Source organism: Halictus rubicundus, chromosome 11 (assembly GCF_050948215.1).
Source record: "Halictus rubicundus isolate RS-2024b chromosome 11, iyHalRubi1_principal, whole genome shotgun sequence".
Lineage (NCBI taxonomy): Eukaryota > Metazoa > Arthropoda > Insecta > Hymenoptera > Halictidae > Halictus > Halictus rubicundus.
In genome coordinates, this window is record NC_135159.1 from 5,473,323 (window position 1) to 5,499,781 (window position 26,459).

Sequence of the window (26,459 nt, forward strand, 5' to 3'; positions counted from 1 at the left end):
TCAAAATTTATCCCTCAAAATGAAAATTACTATTTACATATACAGTGACTCCCACTAATATTCGGACGCTCTTAAAAATCTCATAACTTTGTCAATATTGGACTATACTACTTGAATTTTTTTGAGAAGTTAGAACAATTAAAGTGAAAAAAATTTTTTACAGAAATTGCAATTGGTCGAAATTGCAGAGAAAATACTGAAAGTTGTATTTTGCAACTTTTTTACTTGAACTTATATTGACAATTTAGAAAGTACGATTTGTATATCTGTATGAATTGTACATATTCTGAGAATTTCATAATAATCGGTCAACGTTGCAATGAACTACAGATGTTTGAAAATGATCACATAAGGGCGAAATTCCTTGACAAGTCCCAAATTCTGCGACTCTCACCTTTAAATTTCCATCGTTAAACGTTTGTAGCTCATTGCAACGTTGACCGATTTAGATGAAATATTCCGAATATGTATAATTGATACAGATGTACAAAACGTACTGTTTAATTTTTTAATATTAGCCCGCATAAAGAAGTTGCAAAATACAAGTTTCAGTACTTTCTCTGGAATTTCGACCAATTGCAATTTTAATCAAACATTTTTTCATCTTACGTAGCGAACCAATTGTTCTAACTTCTCAAAAAAATTCAAGTAGTATAGTCCAATATTGACAAAGTAATGCGATTTTAAGAGCGTCCGAATATTAGTTGGAGTCACTGTAAATGAATATATGAATTGAATTAATTTCTAAACAAGACTAGATATCTATAAACTCGAATTACATTTCACATTAAATGTAGATGACGTATTTAACAAGATCCAATATTAATAAAAGTTAAGTGTCCTAGAGGAAATTAATCTTTTCCGGTCTTTTAATTATCAGTAGACACGTTCATTAAAAATCTTTTTGTTTCCTGTGTACAATTCTCAGTAAAAACAATTTTAAAATGGATTTTACGAGGAAATTACATAAAATTATTTCTCTCCTAAACAAGACGAGGCATTGCTATATTATACATACGTCTAAACAGTGATTAAAGTGAACGGTGGCAAATTATTCCAAAAATACAAAGTGTAAGAGAAAATATAATTACACCACGTAGGGAAGTGAACATTTGATCGATAAGAAAGTGTCAACATAAGTTTCAAGTCACGTTTCGTTTTGAATACAGAATATCGAAGTATGTAGTATGACAAAGTGCATGACGCCAACAGTGGTACTCTGCATTCGACGGTTCTATTACGCTGAGCGACACGAGAGACGCTAGTGTTGAGTACCACTTCCAGTGTTACACGTTTTTCCGCAGTATTTGGTTTCATTCAAAGCGAAACGTGTTTACAAACTAGTTAAAATGATTCCGCAAATTTATGTACATATAATATCATTTTAAAATATATCATCTTGTTCCGGAGAATCCGCAGAATAATTTTGTGTAAAGAATAAATATTATCTTAAAGCACAAGATACTTTCAAAGCTGAAAATTTACGTTTGTTCGTAACTGAGTTTCGCGAATATTACATGCGGAAAATAAAAAAAGACGTGCAGATTCTTATTTAGTGCGAAAATGCTATAAGAACTGTTTAAACATTGGAAGCAGATAGTTTATCGTGTTAATCTTAACGCGTATGTAGAAGGGTGTAGAAAGTGTCGGAAAGTTATGAACTTAATCTGTGAGAAGATTAACATTGTAACACAATTTTAGAATATTCATAGTCCTTTAAAAGTGTACACGAATATCTCGCAGGAAAGCAGAGCTACTTTTTGTATGAAGTAGAACATTTTCTGCAACATAATGTTACCCGAAAACTAAAACAAAAGTTCAGAGTAGTTGATATAAACCTTAGAGCGACGTTTTTGCATACAACAGTTATAAAAACATTTTTCCTTTCATTTCTCTGAAAAGGAAAGCTATTTTGCAAAATTCAATTTTTTATGCCAATGAAACTTCCATAAACTTTAAACTATTTTCTAGGAAAACACCCCTCGAGTTTTTCATGACTTCCTAATATTATTTAACGATTACTGCATCCTTTGCGGGTGCCGTAATATTTATATAGAGCAGTATATCTTTAATATAGTTTCAGTATACCTTTTAATTTTAATTTATCATTACATCGAACTCAAAGTGTTTCCAATTCAAGCTTTATTACTTAATATGCATCCCAAGTTCATTTTATGCCAGCCTGCTTTATTACGAGATGCATCTCTAATTGGTACAACTACACTGCGAATTTTTATGCAAAATAAAAATTGTCTGCATCAATTCCAAGAAACAGCAGCCATATAGAAGCTTGCCTGTTTCTCTAATGGTCTTAACAATATGAAAATAATATATTGATATTTAAAAATTGTGTTAATCTTCGCACAATTTGAGATTACACACCAACTCATTTTTTTCTCATAAATGCATGAAATCCGCAGTCTAGTGATTAATAACGACTACGTCCATCGATGGACAACTGCCATTGACCGAGACACGGAAGAAGCAAGACAGGGTTCAATGTTTGTCTCATGAATTCGCTTAAAATGGCCACCAGTGAACCGAAAAATTGGCCGGAATGGTTGCGAAAGAGTAAAGAAAGTCGGCCAAGTACATTCGTTAGTTTCCGCAAAGCCGGTTTGCAACGCGCGACTGAATTCGCCAATAGCGCAGGCCTAGTAATTAAGAGCCGCGGATGGAGCTTTCAATCCCAGTAATTCGCGCCATTCTCCTTCCCGTGATTTTTCGTACCAATTAGACGCGCGAAAGAGAAAGAAAAACCGGAGGAGACAGAGAGGGGTTGAAAACGGTGAACGGTCCGATCGCGTCGAAGAATTCTGCTTTTTTTCCGTTTGGTTTTCCCGCGCGACCGTCGAATATGTCGAATAAAGTAGAAAATGGCCGAACTGCGGGAATGTTAACGAGCTGCTCCCAAACTATAGAAACGGATTTGTTTCGTGCTTTGCCTTTCGTTTCATAAATTACAGTACAAACATTTGACACGAAATATTTTCAAAGAATAATTCAGCGTTGAGAATGAAAACATTTAAATAGTCTACGCAGGTGTACGCACGTTCATTTGTTTACTGACTGGTTTACGTAAACTATGTAAAAGCTTCTGGTTTTTTTTTCCCCCGTTATGTATATTAATACATAATGCAGTACATGTAAATATAATACATAGCAAACGCGTTCATAAATAATGCAAGAAAGTAAATTTCAAAAATCTCGGTCAAACTCAGTTAGGTAATGTAAAAAATAAATCGCTGCATTTAAATCCTCCTCATACATAAACAGTTAGCCAGCCAATGAATTATATCTATTGCACAGTTCCGTACCAGTTTTGCCATTATTTAGACCAACGAGAATGCACTTTCTTCAATTGTTTGAATTACTTGTGTAATTTGACAGTTGTAAATTTATTTGTGCACAGATAAAACGTACGAACTCAAAAACTTGAAGTTTATTGAACTGATTAGAAACATATAGTATCTTCAAAATATTACAAGACGATTTCTTCGAAGGCATGATAAATGTATACTCCATTTGTATAATTGTTTAGTATGGGTTCAGTTGGTGAGGTTTTTCTTGACTAAACGAGGGGACCTCGTTTCTAATGGATTGGCATAACAGTAGCTGTGTACGAATATATTAATTATGAAAGTAATCTCTTTCACTGGAAGTATTTTTTAAAATTTTGTACAGGTACAGAATTATGAGAAAAAATTAAATTGACGTTTATTTACACGTATGATCAATGTTAGAATTTGGTAGCAAAATATTTTTTATACTCATTAAATTACATATAACATGACATTTTTTGCGTAATAACAAACTTACTATATCGATATTATTAAAATTAATCTAATATTGAATGTTCAATTTCGTTCATTACTTTATTTTGAGCCTTTAGCAATATACTGTCAGTACAGAATAATCTCTGTACAGCGTAAAAATAAAAATGATACGAAGAAATGTTATTAATTTCAGTAACAGCTAAGTAAATAAAAAATATAACACGCAATTCCAATTAAAGAATTAACCGCCCTTTTTTGTCCTCTCAGCAATCATCGCAGAAAAGAGTGTTTCATTTGATTTAAAGTTTTTCAGAGAATATAAGATAAAAGAAAGTTGGAAGTGATTTCAGTGGATGAAATTTCCTCGTTTTCATTGAATTTTCATAAATATGGATTTAGTAAACATCCACGCGAGAAAGAATGGACTCTTTTAATTATTAAAATTACTTTGGTTGGGGATGTATTTATAAACATTTGTACAAAATGATGGTGTTTTTTTTACATAGACAACGTAATATTACATTTTTATAATTTGCATTTTTATGATCTTCAATTTTATTAATGGAATGCCACATATTCTTTATGAGAGCCTGCATTCAAATAAATTCAACCATAAAGCCAAGGGTATAGTAATGACCAGATTGTTCTTAATAATATTAATAAGCTGAAAGTAATACGTTGACATTCTTAAATTCTTTTAATCTATTATCTTAAATGTACTCTTTTTTGCCATGAATCCATAAACTCCGATGTCTAGTAATGGTACAATAATTTAATACAGTATCTAAATATGTACATTTCGCATTCGGAGAAATATAAATTACAATTTGATAATATATTTCTCATTCGAATAATTTTTGAAATAGTGTTTGCCCGTCACTGCTGTGTACACGGAAGTATTAGCAAAAAGATAGTATGCAGAGCGCCGATTCTATGCCTACAGTTTCTGGCGCATGGTATATACATACTACCTTTCCATTTTGTTTTTGGGGTCAGTGGCCAGAATTGAAACAGGGGTAAGATTGATTAAAGTTGTAGTTTGAAAAGGCGGCTTCTCGCGAGGGAGTTTGTCGCAAAGAATGAAGGGGATTGTTAAGTGGACTGATAAAATACGAGAAGTTTTCTCTTCCCTACCCGTTCCTTCTCCGTTTTTTTTTTTTTCGTCCTTTTACTTAAACCACGGAACAAGAGCGGCCCTTGGAAACGAGCTTCATTCGTTCTTGTCACCGCTTTTCACGTACAATAACCGTCGCGGCCGTGTAGCCGTGGCCCTCTTGAATATTTCATTTAGATAATTCCGCCCTCTCGAAAACCGGGGATTATTAAGAAAAGTGAAACACGGAATTTATGGGTATTTGACCGGGGGGGAGGACATTCAGCCCGGAGAGTTCTTACCGGGAAATGGGCACGTCCATTAAACGCGAAAACAAACTATGCTCTATACATTTCGGGAGACAATGAGTCGCGCGTACCATCTACCGTCTCATCATGGCCGTAAGAAATTTCTAGTAGATTTCCTATCAAGAGTTCCGAGTATCGTAGAAAATGTGACACAACGGAAGCTCTTCTTTAACCTTCCTACACAATGTTAATAAAAGCTCACGCTAATGGTGGATCGTACAGACCCGACTAAAAAAATACGTGCATATCTTTAGAAGCCTCGCCATAATACAATCGTTTCAAGCTTATTAAGTGAAAGAATATATTAGGGGTACCCATAAGTAATCAATGATTTGCAAAGAATTTGTTTTGCCTTTAGTTCTGTACCGATCGTTGAAGAGGAAACGCGTATTCTTTTACAGTTTTTGGTAAAGCAGCCTGTGTTCAAAATATTCTAAAAAGTATAATTTTTTTTACAACCCTGTAATAAAATGGCGGCGTCCGTGCCTTCCGAGGATCGTATTCGTCATTGCATACTTTTTCATTTTCGTGCGGGATTTAATGCAACGGTAACAACAAAGAAAATTTGCGATGTTTATGGAGATGTATTGAAGGTCGACAAGTGTCAACGTTGGTTCGGAAGGTTTGCTGCTGGTGATTATGATCTCTCTGACAGGCCTCGAAGTGGACGACCAGTTGAATTTGATAATGACACCCTAAAATCTCTAGTGGAAGCTGATCCAAAATTAAGTATACAAGAATTATCGAGAAGCCTTGGGTCCGCATGGTCAACTATACAAAGGCACCTACACGAAATGGGAAAGGCATATAGGCAAGGAATATGGGTACCGCATCGATTATCTCAGACCAACAAGAATATTCGTCGATCAATTTGCACTTGATTGCTATGCAGATTTCGTAGAGGTCCATTTCTTAGCAGAATCGTTACCGGAGATGAAAAATAGATTCTTTATGATAACATAAAGCGTTCCAAGCAATGGGTTTCTGCAAATCAAACCGCAATATCAACCCCTAAACCTAGCTTATCACTTAGAAAGGTGTTACTGTGCATTTGGTGAGACTGTCGTGGCAAAATTCACTTTGAGTTGTTGAAACCTGGAGAAACAGTTACTGCTGAGTTGTATTGTCAGCAATTACAACGGCTGTATTCAGAACTATTGAAAAAGGGAGCATCTTTAGTCCACAGAAGAGGTGTAATACTGCAAATTGACAATGCCCGGCCCCATACAGCGAAACTCACTCAGGAAAAAATCAAAGAATTGCCATGGGAAGTTTTACTGCATCCCCCGTAGTCACCGGATATTGCTTCCTCTGACTATCATCTTTTCAGATCTCTGGAGCATTATTTAAAAAATAAAACGTTTACTTCTGTAGAAGATGTAAGGAGGCACCTTGAGTCATATTTTGCTTGCCGAACCCTGGATTTCTATAAGAGGGGGATTGAAAATTTGCAGGAAAGATGGCAAACTGTCCTTGATAATGATGGAGATTATATAATAAATTAAGAAATAAAAACTTGAATTTACTACAAAGTTTGTTTTAGACTTCAAAGTTATTGATTACTTATGAATTCATTAATTCGTTCAAAATACCACATGGAACGAAGAGTAACACTATTTCCGGTTCCTCGTCGGAGGAAGAAAAAATTTCGTGGTCAGTGCTAACGAAATTGTCTCCGGGGAACCAGCAGGCGGTATCAATCGAGTTACAAGTATCGAAGTACACCGAAACCAGAGAAACTTGCAACGGTTAAAAGAGGAGTCCCGAAGGACAACGGAAACTCAACCGAGGACTGAGCAAAGTTTCGCGAGGGGAACGCTGTTTCGTCCTAATATCAATGCAATTCCGTTCTTCCGCTGCGGCTCTTTGCCGCATAGTTCGCGCAAGAGGCTGTTGAAACAATTACGGTTTAATGGTCTGCTGACTTTTGTTGCCTGAGAATCGGGTAGACATGGGTTGGACCGGTAACTCTCACGCTTTTTTACCAAAATTTGAATTCTAAGGGCGTGCCTCTTCGAGTCTGATCTGTTTTCGGGTACGAACCCCTCCATTGTTCGTTAATTCGCACTTTTACTCCATACAGCATCTATTGTTTAGGTTTTTTACCTTCATCTGTTTGCAATCAACATTCTCGGACCGTTCACTTTGTTACGTCCATTCATCTTAATTCTATCATATCAGCCGAAAGTGGAGAAATGTGATGAAATAATTGACATTGTTTTTCAAAATTTCCTTTAAAATAAAAATTGAAATAAACATTGTATCATGCATAAATACAGCTTTCATGTAAAGACATGTAGAATTAATAAGATAGAATAGCCTTGGTTATTATTCGGCGACCAAACAAATTTTGTTGTTTAACACTTTGAACGCCCAACTAGAAACCCCAAAAATTCCATAAAATCAAAGTAAGTTATTTAATGAAATAAAAATTGCAAAAAATTGAATGTATGATACTGAGTAGTGCTCCAACTTTCTTGCATGTTACAGATCCTAATCAAGTTTAGAACAATGAATATATCAACGTAAAAATACATTTTAAAACCTACACGAATAATTTCGTCACCCACATATGGGTGACGTGGCGTTCAACGTGTTAATGGTGTTAATCCGTATTATTTGGGAAATTATTCGTTTTAAAGCGTGTCCCGATACTTGAGCCGTTCATTGCACAAATCGATTAACTCCATAAAACAAAAAGTTGAGAAATGCGATGAAATAATGTACATTGTTTTTTAAAATTCCCTTTATAATATAAATTCAAATAAATATTGTAGAATGCATAAATACAGATGTAGCTTTCATGTAACAGTATATAAAATTAACCCTTTGCGCTCGAAGCTATTTTGATTCCAACACGAAACATTTCCTCCGACCTAGAATATTTCCCTTCTATATATTTCTTGTCGTGTTATATATACGAAAATGTTGCAATTTACTCGTACAATGCCGAAGTGTTTAGTAATTTATTCAGTACAAACACATTTAATAATGTAACAAATATTTTGAATAATGATACAGCAATTTTTAGTGGCGCCTTACAGTCGCCATTCGAGTGCTAAGGGTTAATAAGAAAGAATAGTCAAAAAATAATCGTCAGTAATGTTACAATTTTTATGTGACTGGTGGAGTTAATCGATTTGGCAAGTGAAAAAAGTAATAAAGTTAAATTCAGTGTTTAAATTTTTAAGTTTTTTATTACAGAAAAAGTTAACGATTATATATTTTTATTACAGATTTTCCATAAAAATGAATATTAACAGTTCTGTTATAATATATTATTTTTGATTAATTCATCAGCAATATAAATGGTCTTCTTCATCAGCTGTATGTGAGGACTCGTCATTTCAATTTGTTGTCAAGTTTTTATAGTAATCATGTTTAACAGGAGGAATGAATTTTAGCAAGTCCATCGTGTCTCTCATTTTCTCCCTTGTCACAGTTCTACCTTTAGGATATAATAAAGGCTGATCTACATTTTTCAAACTTTGTGATCTACCTGCTACAGATTTCCTTATATTAATGGCATTCAATTCTGAATCTTCATTATAGTCACATTTGAATTGTATGAGGTGGGGTTTGGACCTTTCTAACCATTCAGCGCTTGCTAGTGCATTTCAGTTGCATTATTGCAACGATTTGCATTAGAGTACGGAGTTAATCAAAATGGCCTCTGAAATAAATTATTTATTATTCAACGGCCAGAAAAATTTTGTCGTTTAATGGTGTTAATCTTTATTATTCGGGAAAGTTATTATAAATATAAAAAGTTATGCTAACACCAAGTGCTTTGACAACTTAAATTTAAGATTTTTCAAAAAGTGGAGTTAATCGATTTGTGCAGTGAACGGCTCACTTATGGACTGGGGTGTGTATTTGATGTTAACACGAAATACGGGATTAACTATTACCGGAAGTGTGCGATCATTTGGTCCAGCTCAGTAAGAGTCGCACGAACATTCGAGTCGCCTGCGCAAGATCAATAACGCGCAGTGCTTCTGTAAATACAGCAAGAAACGATGTCGTCAGTTTGCCACGGGTCCGTTGTTAGGCCAAAAACACGTCCTGCTCCGCTCAATGTAAGATAATCAGTAAGAAGGGCGGACCGTCATGGAACGGGAATATCCAGAGCTCGGATCTGAACCGCTCGTGGTCGCCTGCACGAGGACAACCCGCGTCGCATCGTGCACGATTTCAGTCACTCCGCAGGGAGTCACGTTCGATGAAACGTGCACGGCATCGTGCAATCGTCGGGCGTTGTCGTAACGTCAATAAATTTCAACCGATATAACGCCGCATCCGCGGAGTTAGATAGCAGTCGGGTACATATCGAGTTCTCGGGCCGGCCGGCCCGATTTCGCCCGTGAAATCGAATCGAGCTCGGCAACGCGCACACCCGCCCAATCGAAATCGTTGCTCGTAGCTTTTGACCGGTTCTGAAAAAAAAAAAAAATGATTCTCGAGAAAATGTGGTGCAGTTGGTCGAGACTTCGAATCGAACTCTAAAGGATTCATCGAAATCGGTGCTGTTCGATGGGCTTGCGCGGAAACCCGGCCTCTAGATAGCTTTTGGCTAATATGGGCCATACTCTCTTTAATTGCCATACATTTCCGCGGATCAAATCGGCCAGATTGGTGGACCGGCGTACGCGAATACACCAGTACAATAGTAATTTCTAGAGATGGCGCGTTAAAATATTATTTACGGGTCAACCGGCAATCTCGTTTCCAAGTTTTGCTGTATGTACAGTGACTCCCATAAATATTCGGACACTAGGTATAACTAACTTTATGATTTAATAATTCGTTTGTTGATAAAGCAATCGCCCTGGAAATTGTTTCTAGCAATAAAACGTTTATTAAGGATGATAAACATATATAATTTATTTGAAAAATATATATACGTTTCATAATAAAAATTATTAAACGAAATAATGGACCATTTGTGGCTCACAAAAATATTCGGACACGTATTATATTTCTCTGGCAATCGCCTTCTGGGGACGCGATATTCCAAGAACGGGAAAACGTTTGTTTACAAACAGAATCTCGTGGACCATTAGATGTCCATGCCACCTCACTGGTGTCAGTAGTAAACGTGAATTCGTTCAAAATGGGTCGCAAAGGAAAGAATACGAGTTTCGATGTGCGACAGCTTGTAATTTTTCATCGAGAAAAAGGAAAAACCTATCGCGAAATTAGTGCAATGCTTCGTATAAGTAAGAGTACTGCTGCAGATATCTGTCGACGATTTTATATTGAGAATCGCATTGATTCTATTCCGCAAACTGGAAGACCAAGTCTCTTATGTACGAGGGAGAAAAGCAAAATTATTCGGAAAGTGAAAAAAAAATCCGCGCTTAAGTGCTCCAAAACTAGTTAGTGAGCTATTAGGAGAAAGCTCCAAAAATGTTTCAGCCGAAACAGTTCGGAGAGTGGTGAGGCAAGCTGGTTACAATGGAAGAGTAGCTAGAAAGAAACCATTTATCAACGAAAAGAATATTGATAAACGAAAAACCCTTGCAAGAGAGCTAATTTCTAAGGATGAGACATGGTGGAAGGATGTCATATTTGCTGATGAAAGCAAATTCAATCTGTACAATTCCGACGGAAGGACTATGGTGTGGCGGAAAGCGAATAAAGAGTTTAATTTTGAAAATACAAGAGGTACAGTGAAACACGGCGGAGGCAGCGTAATGGTCTGGGGTTGTATTTCGTCATATGGAGTCGGTAACCTAGTTTTTATTGACGGTATCATGGACAAAAATCATTATTTAAATATACTCAAAAATAATTTAATTCAAAGTGCTGAAAAAATGGGGCTTAATAATACTTTTAAGTTTTACCAAGACAACGACCCCAAGCACAAGTCACGTATTGTGCAAGAATTTTTATTATACCGCTGCCCCAAAATTCTTCATTCGCCGCCCCAATCACCGGACCTTAATCCTATCGAGAATTTATGGGATGAATTGGATAGAAAAATTCGAAAAACCCCAATTACATCGATAGCTAAATTAAAACAAAGACTTGCAACTGAGTGGTCGAATATAACTGTTGAATATTTAAAAAAAATTACAAACAGTATGACAAACAGATTAAGACATGTTCTTAAACAAAATGGTTATGCCACGAAGTATTAAACAAATTTTGTAATGCTAAATTACATTATCTAAATTGAAAAATTAATATTGTCCGAATATTTTTGTGAGCCAAAAATGGTACATTATTTCTTTTACTAATTTTTATTATGGAATTTATGTACATTTTTCAAATAAATTATTTATGTTTATCAACATTAATAGATCTTTTATTGCTAGAAACAATTCCCGGGACAATTGCTTTATTAACAAAGGAACTATCAAGTCGTAAAGGTAGTTATAGCTAGTGTCCGAATATTTTTGGGAGTCACTGTATGTACACGTTGACTAGTCGCCGAAGTTGCGGTAAAGAAATTTCGTTGTGCTAACGTAGAAATGCAACTTTCTCGCAACCGGCAAAGTAAATATTAAATTCGTACCAGACCCGGGAGGAAAACTTAAAGGATAAATTATTTTTTAGGTTTTGGGGTTTGTTAACCTTTCGTTGCCGAACTGGATATACGACGCAGTCAATTTTATGTTGACAGTAAAATTAAAGTGTTAAAGTGAAATTCGTTCATTTCAGTAAGGGAAGAATAGAAACATTATAAAGGTATAGAAGAAAACATCGTTTCACATATGCACACATGTATAAATGTCCGCATAAACATGTGTGAATATTTGTGCCCTTTGCTCGAGTTGTTATCCTAAACAAGTTTTGGCTTTCGTTAAATAATTTTGTTGACGCTGTTGCTTTCCACTTAAATACTCGTGTTATATTTTCTTTGACTTGTTCTGCTTACGCGAAGGAATATTATTTTACTATTAACCCATTTGCATCATCGCTCCGAGTCAATGTGCGCGGATTATTCCGCTGAACGATGCGAATGGGTTAAACCTATGCCACAAGATTTCGATAGAAGTAAAACACAGCAACTCAAAAAAAAGTAATAATACCTAAAGCACGGGGTTAAACTTCACCTTAGCAACCCAGAAATTTTTAACTTTTTACTATAATATAATCCCTGCACATCTTGACGAGGAAATGCCAATATTCGAAGTTTTAAGGCGAGGAATTCACTGGTTCGATCAGAGATAACTTTTCCTCGCCTTAAAACTTGGAGTTTTGGCATTTTCTCGTCAAGCTTTACAGGATTATATAGTAAAAAGTAAAAAATTTCTGGTTTGCCGAAGTTTAAGCCAAGCACGGAGCAACAAAATTAGTAGTATCTCTTCAAAGCATCCCACGAAAATGAAGGTTTGATTCAGGGAAAAGATTACGACTCCACAAATATAGGAAGTTCCACGAGTCGAAAAAGTTTCGAGTTTCGTAATGTGTGCCGTTATTTCTAAGAAGTACCATCGCGTTAAAGCCACGCGCCGCCGCGAGGCCTTCTCGCGGCTTTAAAATGGAAACGTCTGTGATTCGAGGAAATAAAGTATTATAATGCGAAATTGAAATTGTACACATTCTGGTGGAAGTTTCTGAAACGGAAGCCACGTAGATGAGAAACGGTAAAAAGAGAGCAGCAGACGGCGGCGGCGGCGGGTGAACGGAGGAGAAAAGCGAAGGAGGGAAACGTTGAAGGGAAATGTTGGGAAAAAAGAGCGGAGAGCGTGGGTGTACGTGACTGGAAATCGAATGCGGCAACTGTTGAATGGATGGCTTACCGATGAAGAACACGGCCGCCTAATTCGATTCGGTGGAAATAGTTTTTAGCTGTTTTCGTCTTGCACCCGTGCGACGTCTATTTAACCAGCCACGCTCCACCTAATGGAGACTAACTCCCTCGATTTCTCGAAACGGTTACTCCGCAACTGCAACGGTTTTCCAGCCATCTGTTGGTGTTTCCCGCAGACCATTCTTATCGAGGTTCCCAGATGAAGTACTCAAGTATTTTTGTAACCTGCAGGAAAATCGCTACGAAGAGTAAAACTCTCTCTTCCATATATCTCGAACGTGAAATTGTTGCATTTGAAGTTGTCACACTTTTTAGTCAATTTTGAGTTTTTGTGACAGATTATACATATACAGGGCGGCCCACATAACTCTGAACAGCTCAATATCTCGAAAAAACTATGCCATCTATTTTAAAGTTCTTAGCCTTAAATTGCATGGAACTGAAGGGCCTTTCTGACTACATAAACGTGAAGTGGCCTCCCTTCCCCTTTAACGGGGGAGGAGAGGTACCTTTGTAATTTAGAATGGAACCCCCTATAAAATGTTACATATTTAGATTCTACCGGAAAAAACAATTCAATTTTGTCTGAAACATTTTTTTGTCAGATACTTCCATGATGAGATATAACAGTTTGAAGTTTCGAGTTGTAGGTACTTGAAGCGCTCGGAAATAGCGTTATGGAATTATACGCGCTTGAGTCCTTTGCTTATTCGTGAAGAAATAAAATGTACTTTAAATGAAATGTTCAAAATGTCCACCACGGGCTTGTAAACATTTATTTACTCGAAACATCAAAGTTGTTCTAACATTTTTTAATATTTCGGGAGTCACTGAAGCGCAAGCGTCACGTATTCTTTGTTTCGTATCCTCTTTTGTCGTCGGTGGTTCAAACATAACTTTGTCCTTTACATATCCCCATAAGAAAAAATCTAATGGTGTTAGATCGGGGGATCGAGGAGGCCATTGACGAGGTCCCCCGCGACTTATCCATTTGTTCCCAAATTTTTCGTTCAAAAATTGCCTGGTGATGATTGCAAAATGTGGAGGAGCGCCGTCTTGTTGGAACCACATTTCTCTTCTAACGTGCAGTGGCACATCTTCCAAAAGCGCAGGCAAATGATTTTTTAAGAAATCACAATAACTTGCAGATGTTACAGTTTCTTGAAAAAAATAAGGTCCAATCACAAAATCTCCTATTAGGCCACACCAAACATTTAAAGACCATCGATGTTGAAAGGGAACACATCGCATCCAATTTGGGTTTTCCACGGCCCAATAATGCAGATTATGTCTATTTACATGCCCTGAATTCATAAAAGTGGCCTCATCGGAAAAAAGTATTTTGCACAAAAAGTCGTTTTCCACAACACCCTGCAGCCACTCACAAAATCTTACGCGGTGATCGTAATCTGCTATCGAAAGCTCTTGTGATAAAACCATGTGATATGGATGATACTTTTGCCGTTTCAAAATTCGTTGAATTGATGAACGACTAATATGTGATGTTTGTGCAAGTGTACGTTGACTAATATGAGGATTTAATGTAATTGCAGCAAGAATACTGGCACTATTATTTGCATTAGTGACAGCTTTACTAAGCCGCTTTTCTAAATTATGAAATGTTGCATGACATTTTTTGATCCCATAACGTTCAAAAAACATCACTGCTGCACGCCGATAATTTTTTTGGCATTCACCTAACGTTAATAACATATTCACTTCTGTGTCAAAAGTAGCCATAATCACAATGTTACTGCTTGAATAACAGCTCTAAACTGAAAACGTTTTCATAGATAAGTGAGTCAAACTCAAGAATTGTAAATATCATTGTTTGTGTTTCTTCATGAATAAGCAAAGGACTCAAGCGCGTATAATTCCATAACGCTATTTCCGAGCGCTTCAAGTACCTACAACTGGAAACTTCAAATTGTTATATCTCATCATGGAAGTATCTGACAAAAAAATGTTTCAGACAAAATTGACTTGTTTTTTCCGGTAGAATCTAAATATGTAACATTTTATAGGGGGTTCCATTCTAAATTACAAAGGTACCTCCCCTCCCCCGTTAAAGGGGAAGGGAGGCCACTTCACGTTTATGTAGTCAGAAAGGCCCTTCAGTTCCATGCAATTTAAGGCTAAGAACTTTAAAATCGATGGCATCGTTTTCGAGATATTGAGCTGTTCAGAGTTATGTGGGCCACCCTGTATACATAGGGGCCTGCGAAAGTGCTCGGGATTATACAGGGTGAGTCAGGAACATTTATCACCTGAAATAACAACTCATTATTTATTGACTTTATCACAAAATGTTTGAAATAAAGTTTACTCGTTAGAGAAACACAGCATATACTTTCCGAGATATCAAGGTGACCTTGAGTTGTTTGGCTACATGTAGTCCTTAGAACGACATATTCAATGACCTATAACAAAGTGCCTTCAATTGACCTTGAACCTCAACACGAGACATTGAGAATAAGTAATGCTGTTACATACTCTCCACACCCTTTTGCTTTGTTTTGAGTGTCAAGGTCAATTGAAAGTACTTTGTTACAGGGGATTGAGTTTGTCTTTTTGAAAACTATAATGTAGCAATAAAATAGAAATATACGGTGACATTTGAAAATTTCAAGGGCACCTTGATATCTCAGAAAATATGAGGCCTTAAAAAATTGAACTGTGCTTCTCTAATGAGCCCCCTCGGATACAATAAATTTAATTTCAAACATTTTTTGATAAACTCAATAAATAACGAGATATTTCAGGTGGTGATTCTTACCGACTCACCCTAAAAATTAGAAAATAATTCCATGACTTTCACGTAGAGCATTCACACAACGAAAAGTATGAGCACGCACCTGTGTCTCACCTGCACGCCGGTAACGCACACATTGTACAGTCTGTACATCCTGTTAAATTAAATTTTTGAACTTCGCTGACATCATTTTGAAACTTCACCACTTTCTGTAAACACCATATTGTTTTAACTTGAATGTAACACTCATATCTGAAGTGTTGAAAGTTATACATGCCAGTGCTCGAATAGTTCCACGTAGCTCGCCGCTATGCAAATATTTAAACGAATAAAGAGTGAGAGATATAAAAAAAGTCATAAATATTTATTCAAGTAGAAATTTATCATGTCACATTTACCTCGTTAGATACCGCGTTGAACTATTTATATTCTGTTGGTTCTGGACTTCCCCACCCCTTATTCCGTAACGGTAAACAAATCAAAATCGCTGGCCCTTTTTCACTCGGCGTATCGATCAGCGAATCCGGGATCGAGAGATTAACCACAGGGCCAGGGACGAGTCACGGGGCAAAGAGCAGGTGGTACCATAAACATAAATCATCATAACATGCGGCAGATAGGACGGCAACGAGCGGGGTGGGGACCGTGGGCGTTATCAATGCTAAACATGCGCATAAAAACTGTCCCGCATGATATGATGCGTGATTCATAGGACAATTAATTCCCGGCGATAGAACAGGCACCAGAAGCCTTGTTCGGTGGCACTGTTTCCGTTGTTCGTTAAATTCTCTGTTTCCAATAATATTACCCGGACCAGTTACGGAAAGAAAATTAATCCGTGCCGAAAATAAATAATTTTTTTATTCTTGATTTTCGTCCTATTTTTAACTCTACTAGGGTACGGAACCCAATTACTGTGTTTATATGAATCATGCTTATTTTTAAAGCATATAACAATTTTTTTTATTCTTGATTTTCGTCCTATTTTTAACTCTACTAGGGTAAGGAACCCAATTACTGTGTTCATATGAATTATGCTTATTTTTAAAGCATATAACATTAACTCCTTTAATGAAAAAACTTAATATGTCTCTTTAAATATTCATTATGCTTTAATCCTTTCGTTACGAGCGCTGACTATACTTAGCATCAACGCGACGACTATAGTCGGCATCCATGCGACGACCTGTGTATACGAGCGCCGACTGTAGTCGGTAAAAAGATTCTACTGTACCTGAAGAGTATCTCTTGAATCGTTATGTAACACTTAAAAAATTGTGTAAAGATAGAACGTAGAACATACAAGGGAATGTCAAGGTGACCTTGAAAGACGTAAGTGCGAACACCGAAGACGTGCATTGCACCGATGTGCAATGTGCACACTTTTCGGCGCCGTGTCCCGTTCAGTGTCATTTTCCGGTGTAGTGGATTGCCGTAACGAAAGGGTTAAAAATAAGTATAATTAACCGCTTCGCTCCCACGGACGTGTTATGTTGCGACGCCGATACTGTTTGTATAAAGTCACAGACAGAAAGTGCGACGCCACGGATTGGTAAACACACGACGCGCGATACCTTTCGTGAGATGCCATAAACGAGTAAACACGCGGTTTCTGTTTTTGCTCCGACTGGGGTCACTCAACTTGCGTCTATAGTGTGCCAGTCAGTACCCATTTAGCCGTTGACGGGAGTAGGTCACTATTAAGAGATCGGAAGAAAGGTTAAAAGGTAAGGAAATTTAAAGAAAGTGAAATATTCCCTCCACCACAGTGAATCCAATAATGAAGCACGCGAGATATGCAGTTTGCGTTGCGACATAACACGTCCGTGCGACAGTAATTGGGTCCCTTGCCCTAGTAGAGTAAAAAATAAGAGAAGAATTAAAAATAACAAAATTGCGTTTGGAGGCTCTGTTTTCAAATACGCGTGTTACGGAATAGAATTTTTGAAGGCAATTTTGGCAAAAATTACGCCTCCAACGCAATTTTGTTATTCTTGATTTCCGTCTTATTTTTAGCTGTACTATCTCCCTGACCTCGCTTGTACCCTGAATTTTGGCTCACTTTGTATATTAGTGCAATAGTACCATTTGGACGTTTCAGCGACAAGAGATTAACGTCTGCGTATAACATGATAAATATACAAATTGTTGAGGATAAAATGTTGGTTTGCAGCCGGAAGAGAATTGGACGGTGATTCGAGGGGCTACAGAAGCGCGGAGGAGCAGGCACGCGAATTGACGCGCAGCATTCGCCGTGAAGTGAACAAACTTTCGGAGCAGTGGAACGCCCTAATCGAACGTAGCGATGCGTGGAAGCGGAAACTCGACGACACCGCTAACGTGAGTACTTTACCCTTCCCTACCCTCTTTCGCCAACACAGAAAGCCACTTACCCTCCGAGCATACTACCCGATATGAATACAAATATTTTGATTCCGTCAAAGGCTGCGAACTATCGCAAACGGTGAACGTCCCCGCCATTTTAATTCTCTGGAAGACAATCGTCAGCTTTGGCAAAATTTTGTTAAAATTCCTTCATCGAACGTTTCTTCATTATTTTAAGTGGTAGAGGTAAGTGGCTTTGTATGTGAAATTTTTAATGTTATAGTTATCCGTTGCATACAATTTAGCCACCTTGGTCACTTGTTTATTTGTGCGTGGACTTTCTGCAAGAAACTGATTACGATGAAAATGATTTTATAAACTTGACGAGATTCCGTGTCGAGGTTATTATTGATCTTTTTTAACTGATCGTTGAGATTCGTCGATTCGAGACTGTTGATCTTTTTTAACCAATCTCCAATTGAAAATTTGTTATATCTTGCATTTAAACCTGTGCACTTGCTGTCGTCAAATGACGATCTTATAAAGTTACTACCAGGTAAACATAACAAATGCAGGGAAACACGCTACGAATATTACTGTTGAAATCGTAACAATTAGGTAGCGGATTCGGACAAAAGAACAAGATTGAAACAATTATTGTTATTATTATTTATTTATTGCTTTAAACCAAATATGGTTTATACAGCATACACAATGCATAAACAGTTTGGATACAATAAACAATACAATATATTAATATGTTGATATAATGTAACTTAACGAGTAAGTTGTATTATCTATAATAATTAATATTATATATTATTATATTATTATAAATAATTATTTTATTATTTAAGTTACACTGTTTCATTGAAATTAAATTTTAATCGAGCATTACAAAATAAAATAATAAAATTTAATAAAATAATTGTCACGCCTTTGATATCCGGGTCACACATAGAAAAGAATTGATTGACACATCTATGAAATTGGATCTTTTTTGTGTTATTTTTGAGCTGTAAAGATTCAAAGGTGCATAACAGTCCTACGGTTTAATACAATTTCGGTTCTCCTAACGTTTATGGTTCATACGTGGACTACGCGTAAAAGCATATTGCCGGTGTGATATTGTTAGAAAAATAGCAAATGTAAAGACGAGGTGGGAAATAGTCGTTGCACTTAGTAAGTTGTTCGCGCAACGAAGTTAAAAAGCACTTCTGCCCTCGAACAAAGGGTACTTCACCCACCATCGTTAAAGTTAACGCGCAACAATCTTGAACTACCCCCCTGAACTCAAAATTTTATTCAACAACACTCGGGAGCGGGAAGTTTGAATTGCTTTTTCACAGAACTATAGATGGACCAATAATACATGCTAATGCCTACAGGGTGGAAAAATATGAAAAATAACTGTCCTCTGATAAATCATTATCAGTAAAATCACAATCGTTCGTGTGTTTTTAAATCCATCTTAATTTAGGTTGCGGATTTTAATTTTCTTTCGTTCAAAGATCATTTCTTTTGCTAATTTACCTTTTAAGGAATTCTTCCATAAACATTTTTTATTTCTACCACAGAGAAACATTTATCAGTAACTATTCCTTTTTCTTCTTGCAAATTCTGGCATGACCGTATTAATTAGCGAAAAATCCCATAATCTATTATGTCCAGCGTTTCAATAACTGCTAAGAATTTTAACAGTTGACGTGAATCAAAAATTTTCGGTATTATAACGGTATTATTCGGTTCTTCCGGTCATGACGTCATACCGGTATATGTAATACCTATATTCACCGGTAATTTTTTCGGTTTTCTTTATTGCAATACAATTTTGAGAAAGTTAAACTTGACCTTCTGGGACTAAAAATTTTTAACTTTCTTTTTATATAATCCTGTAGATCTTAACGAGAAAATCGGACGGTGCTCTTATCTGTCAAAAATGCTTAAAATCGCTCATATTTAAACACGCATAACTTTCGAACCAGTGAATTCCTCGCAATAGAACTTCGATTTTTGGTATTTCCTCGTCAAGATCTACCGGATTATATAACAAAAGTTAGAATTGTTTGATCCCAGAAAGTGAAGTTCAGTCTTTCAGAATCTTTTTAGACAAAGATTTAAAACCTATACGCATGATATTGATATTGCTGTGATAGCAAAAACTAAGATATAGGGATTTTACAGGGATTGTAGGTGAACGGAAATGATTTATAAAAGAACTTTAACAATACAGGTACTGTCTTTTGTAATATTACCATATAAGGCAATTTTTGCCTGTATAGAAAGACACCGGTATTTGTTTCGGTTTTCGGCAATATATTGATTTCGGTAGTATATCGGTTTCGAAACAGCTTCGCTGACGTAATACTGGTATCAAAATCATACGGAGTATGAAATCCCTGAATCAGAAGGAGGTTGGTTCCGCTGCACCGGTTCAAATGATCCTCCCACTTTATTATTGCCGGTACAATTTTCTCTATCGCTGGGACGTTCCATTTGTCGAAATACTTTTTGCCCAAGAGGGAAAACTAGCCGGCCCCGTTGTCCCTCGTATCGGTGAACGCCGGCAAAAGACGTGTACACCCGGGAAAAGTCTGTCCCGTGGCAAAGGCGATTTTTCGCTGGCTTCTTCCGGGCAACGATCCGCTTCTGGAACTAATGACGACGAAATTCCAACGTTCTACTCCCTTTGATACAACAAATTACCTTCGTTTTCTACGATCCACCTTCTACCGGTACGAAAAAATATATATATATACACGTCTTATACATGTACACATTATTAGCTTTGTCAACCAGACGGGGCGAGTGATTATCTGCCGGAGAAAATGGATCCTCAATAGATATTTTACAGTTTCCGAGAACACCGATTTTCCTCCGATAAATTGCTGCTGGCGCAAGGGTTTCTTAAAGGAAAATGTTTCAGTTTGTCGTTGGTCCGTTGGACAACTTAATGGAAAAAATGTTCCCTCTCAATTCTCTTCGTAAAAATTTTAATGTACCGAAGCGGCTTATCGAATGGGACAACTAAAAAGGTTATTCATTCACAATATTAATTGAGGTCTGTTGAAATTACTGTTCGAAAATTAGTGTTCCATTTCCTGAGTGCTATTTCTATAAAAAGGCTATGTATATTGTTAACACTCGGACTCCTGCGGGGTCTGTGCCACGGAGTCATTTTTGACGCACGCCTAAATTTCGTTAATACATATTTCGCTGGATATTACCCCCACCACTACCGCGACGGGTCACGAACGACTCCGGCATAGTATACGGAGGATCAAGTCCTTACAATTCTGAAAATTCTATTTTTGTAGTCGATATACAGGGTGTTCCAAAAATGTACTTCCTTGAAAGGGGCGATTCCTAAGGTCATTTGAAGTAACTTTTTCCTTTGCGAAAATGTTTTCCGCGGCTTTGTTAAGGAGTTATTAACGAAAAACGCAGACCAATCATAGCGCGGCTACAGTGGACTCGTCCAATGACAACGCCACGCTCGATAGGGCCTCTCGCCCAATCACACAATTCGCCCGCTATAGCCGTGCTCTGATTGGTCTGTCTTTTTCGTTAATAACTCCTGAATGAAACCGCGGAGAACATTTTTGCAAAGGAAAAAGTCATTCCAAATGACCTCGGTAATCACCCTTTTCAAAGAAGTACAACATTTTCGGGACAGTCTGTATAGACTTTACAATAAATATAAACTTGCGTTTTTTTCTACGAAATTCTCAACGATGAAGAATTTCTAATAACCACAAAATAAACAGTAGCGCAAGAGTTTATTAAGCGTACCAGGTTTTCAATTATAATAGTCTTTACAGTGAATTCTCGATATATGTCAACAAGACGGGTCTTGCCAGCGTCGTGAATGTCCAGGCGCCGGAGGTCTCTCGCGGTAGTGGGGATAATTCCGCGACGTTTATCGCCCATACCTTGGCGACATATATAGAGAAATCACTGCGTATTCTTCCGTGGCATTTTTAAAATTCCCATTTAACCCTTTGCACTCGGCGCTATTTTCATTCTAAAACTAAATTTTTCTTCCGTCTTGGAATATTTTCATTTTATTCATACGAAACTAATCCGATTACCACATGCATATAATAATTAAACGTTTAGTAATCTATTAAATAGAAATCTTGTAATGTAACAAATATTTTGTAATATTTTTTGATAATTTCTTTGAAATAATGTCACAACAATTTCTAGTGGTGCATCAGAGTCACCACTCGAGTGCAAAGGGTTAATCTGACCGTCAAACTAGGAAGAAGTAAAATTGCTGTTCGCGTAAAATTGTTTATTTCGTTTATTTATACGAGTCTCGAATGTATGAATGTATTCTTATGGGAGAATTCATCTTTTTCGAACGATGAACAAACGTGGGTCCCTCCGCAAAGCATCAGATCGATGTGCGAGGATTTATTACCCCGCGACAGGGCCGACGTTCACGATGCATCGATAATCGCGTTCGATACATCCTCTGGGGACCAGCGTCGACGAAACTGGAAGTGTAAATCGGTGCTGCATGGTTGTCGGAGTTTAACGTCGTGGGTGAAATGTATTCTTTTTTTTTTTCCTCTCTCTATCTCTCTCTGTGTCTCTTTCCCCTTTGTATCTTTTTTTTCGAGTTTTCCTTTCCTCGACACCGCAGATTCTGATTTCATAAACGGCTTTGCGATTTGCATCTCGCTCGTGACAGACTGTCCTCGTCAGAGGTATCGCTCGCGGTACAATGGAATTCGTGATGCGTGTATACGCAGTACCGGCTCCTTTGTATGTACGCGCAGGTATTACGCGATGGCCGATGGTATGTATCGATACCGGGCGACGTAAAGTCGTTTCATCGCGCGCTGCGCGATCGTTGCTTGAGGAATATTCTGTGCGAGGCTCGCGCAACCGTGACCATAGAAACACAGGATGCGTCGTCGGGAACACCGTAATTACATTGACGCAGCCAATGTGCGCAAACCAACGGACGCCAAATGGAAATTTAATGTGAAACGCAGCGCCCAGTAAAGTGGGTTTCGGTTAACAAATATTTACAAATACCGGCCACTCGAATAAGTTTCTGCCGTTCTTTTGGTAAATGCACTTGCATGTATTTATTTATTTATTTAAATGCAAAATGTATTTGGTTCTTTGCTTGCATAGAAAACAAAGAATATTTTATTCGCAATTTTTTTCATCGTTGGCTGTAATCTTTTCCCATTTCTCGCGTAATAAGTGAAATTTCGCGATAGAAGAAACTCAGTTCGTGTCAAGTAATCCAATCGTAAAGCAATTTTTTGATATCTTTATAAGAATTGAACTACTGCTGGGAAAGGCCATACTGCATTCGTCGGAATAAAGTTTTCTTTCGATATAAGGCGATGGCTCGGGACTGGATTTCGACGTATTACGGATGAGGGTACCTAGTCGGCTTGACATTGTTATTCAGTGGGACAAGAGTTTATTAGAAAAGGATAGAACACGACGTAACCTCTCTGGTACGTGAGTGGACAATTTCAAAAGAAGAAGGGGGGTAGAAATTTTCTCGTTGCGAAAAAATCATCGGCGTCTATATTGAAAGAAAACTGTGTATGGTAATCTGATGAGGTAAAATTCTATACTGTATTGTAGCTTGCAGTAACGCAATCACCAGCCTATATAAAAGTTGATTTTTAACTGACATTAAATTTGATTCGATTTTATAAATCTTGACTTTTCAAATTTCGTTTCATTAAATGCTTCAGCTTTGTGTATTTTTGTAATTGCTGGTTCAACAGTCGTCGACGATTTTGAACTTTTAACTGGGAATGACGGGAGTTCGGTATCACCTTCCAGATAATTTTCATTTTTTCCTTAATTCAACAAATAATTATGTCGCTTATTTTGTTATGGTATCCATATTGATATGAACGATGCAGTTAACTAAGTGCTCGTTGATCATAGTGAAATTTTTATTACAGTGTTTACTCGATACACGTCCAAAACACGTCTAGCCACGGACATATATCGGTTAGGTGATATTATTCCTTGATCCACGTGACCTTACACTCCTCGGCGACCGAGGTCTCTCGACCTTCTTGACCCCTCACGGGATATACTCCGCGGTGGTGGGGATAGGACTTTTATCGCTAGGCATTTGGGACAAATATAGTGTAAATGCTGTACCTCAATTTTTTCTTAAAATGTTACAAATTAATATCTGCATTTATTCAAATTTATTCGCGTTTATTTCAAATGCCATTAGCGCACTAGTATCTGTAGCCCAATTAGGAACTCGTTTCGGTTGCCTTTGGGTACTTGGTCCATTTCCGAGGTAGGACTTTATGGAAGAACCTGTACGATTAGCAGCGTTCCAAACAAACCGTAGCTGCAACGAAAGGTCAGGCAGCCACTTAACCCCGAATTCAACGAATTCGTCGAAGAAGGTAATAACTCCTTTTCAAACGGTGCTTAAAATAACGTCGAGTTTGCCGGACCAGAAGGATCCGTCTTAATATAATTCGAGTGGTCCAGCGATCTTTAAGCGGTTCGCCGTTTCTCCTACCGCAACGAGATCGGTCCTTCTGCACGGTGAATGTGTACGAATGTGTGCAAAGCCTTTGACGAGGATTTTCCGTCGGGAACGGGAGAGTCACTCGAAACCGCGGTCCTTTCTTCGCCGGCCTCGACATGGCCGACCGTGGTACCCTTCTTCGTGGGAAAAATTAATGCAAATCTTTGTCGATTCCCCGACGCCGATGAACGCACGGCCGCGGGGGAAACTTTTCATCTTAATTGAAAATGACATTTCCACGACGAGGAATGACTGGTGAGTAGATTCGACCCTCGTTCCCTCTCGACACTGCGTACTTGTACCGTCACCAAAGGTTTTATAATTGAAATGGAAAAACTCTTCCCCTTTCCGTGGCGAGAGGCGACTGTTTCGAGGGTGTTTTAATTAAACGGATTATACGATTTAATGGGCAGCGAATAGATTAGCAGGTCGCGGCTGACGTCGCAGTATAGGGTCACGTCGCCAGATCAAGACTTGTTCCCCCACCCTAACTTCCCCTTCCACCGCGCTATTCTCCGCCGCGGCCAGGTCACGTGACGCGTTCCCCCTCTGCAGTGCATACTCCGGTACTGGCAGAGAGGGGGTAACTGTTTTCCCCTCGATTCATGCTCCCTCCCCTCATCTGGCGACACTGGTCCAGGGGAATAGAAGCTTCCGCGTTTCGAGTAACAATTTATTTTATTTAGGTAACATTATCTCGCTGTCTCTCGTTTGACTAATAGTTATCCGACGAGTTCGAGCTCCGCCGCTCATAACTGAATCACGAACACGTTTGTACACTTTCTCATTTAATTAATTGCTCGCCTTTGTCGTGGCCGTCGACGGGGTGAGTTTCGCGCAAAGGGTCGCCGTCGTCGCACCCGTCGGAATACTTCGGGCGAAATTAACACGCGAAACAATCAAATCCCTGCCCGAGGTGAATCGTTTTCTGGCGTTTAATCACCGGTTCATCGCGAACAATTAATCCAGCCGGCACAACCGAGGCACAGAGCCAGCCCTCCAGTGTAAACATCGAAAAATGAAAACCCGCGCGCGAGCAAAACCGCGACGAAAAGAGAAGAAAAATGTTTTTCGCGGACGAAGGGCGAGCAATTAAAAGTGCATCGGAGGTCGTCGATCCTTTCGCGATCGCATGATCGATACGACGTGGATATATACCGCGGTGAGATCAAAGTTCCCGCGCGCGCGATCGGCCCGGCCTGCTCGCCGCGACCGCGGATGCATAATTCATGAGCGAGACACAATTTAACTTTTAAATTCCACCTTCTCCCGGCTCTCGCGTCTTAATTATCGACTATCCGGTAATTACGGGCGACACCTTCGTTCTCCCCGGCCCCCCTCCTCTCGCGGCTTTATATCAATTTCATTCGTATCTGTAATTTCGGCTTCCGTCGAGGCGGAAGTGCCGGATCAGCCGGATCGTTCAGATTTCTTGGCGAGCATTTTTATTCAACGATATTCTGTGGCCAAGCATGGTCGAGCATGCTAACGAAGGATTAAAATAAGCCAAGGAAAACTCACTGGTTGGAACACGCTCAAATTGCATTGGAGAATCGCCTAATAATTTATCTTAATTGTACAGTGTGTCCCGTGACCTCTGTCCGCCTGAAATTTCTTCATTATTGTAAACAATACGCGAAAATGTTCCGAATAAAACTTAATAATACTGTAGTAATAGCTTTCGGGAGGAAATAGCTTTAAGGAGTCATTTTCGTTTTTTTTTTTTTTTTTTTAACAGAATGATTTATTCTTTATGCTCAATTTCGGGTATGAAGTCAGGAACACGGTACTTTGAACATGTTTCATAACTAGAATGCGGATTTTATGCATTCGTAACAAAAATAAATACGTGTAATTCAAAACATTGCAAGAATTTTAAAATACTGTTTTATTATTTTCAAC

The 26,459-nt window shown here is 38.0% G+C and overlaps 1 protein-coding gene across 11 annotated transcripts in view; it reads left to right on the forward strand.

Annotated features, from left to right (window-relative positions):
* LOC143358660 (dystrophin, isoforms A/C/F/G/H) overlaps nucleotides 1–26,459 on the forward strand; it is a 930,016-nt gene that overhangs the window by 807,028 nt on the left and 96,529 nt on the right. For all 11 annotated transcript variants that reach the window (XM_076795970.1, XM_076795971.1, XM_076795965.1 and 8 more), the window contains one exon: nucleotides 17,865–18,031. In XM_076795970.1, the coding sequence (XP_076652085.1) occupies nucleotides 17,865–18,031 (167 nt within the window). The remainder of the gene's footprint in view (nucleotides 1–17,864; nucleotides 18,032–26,459) is intronic.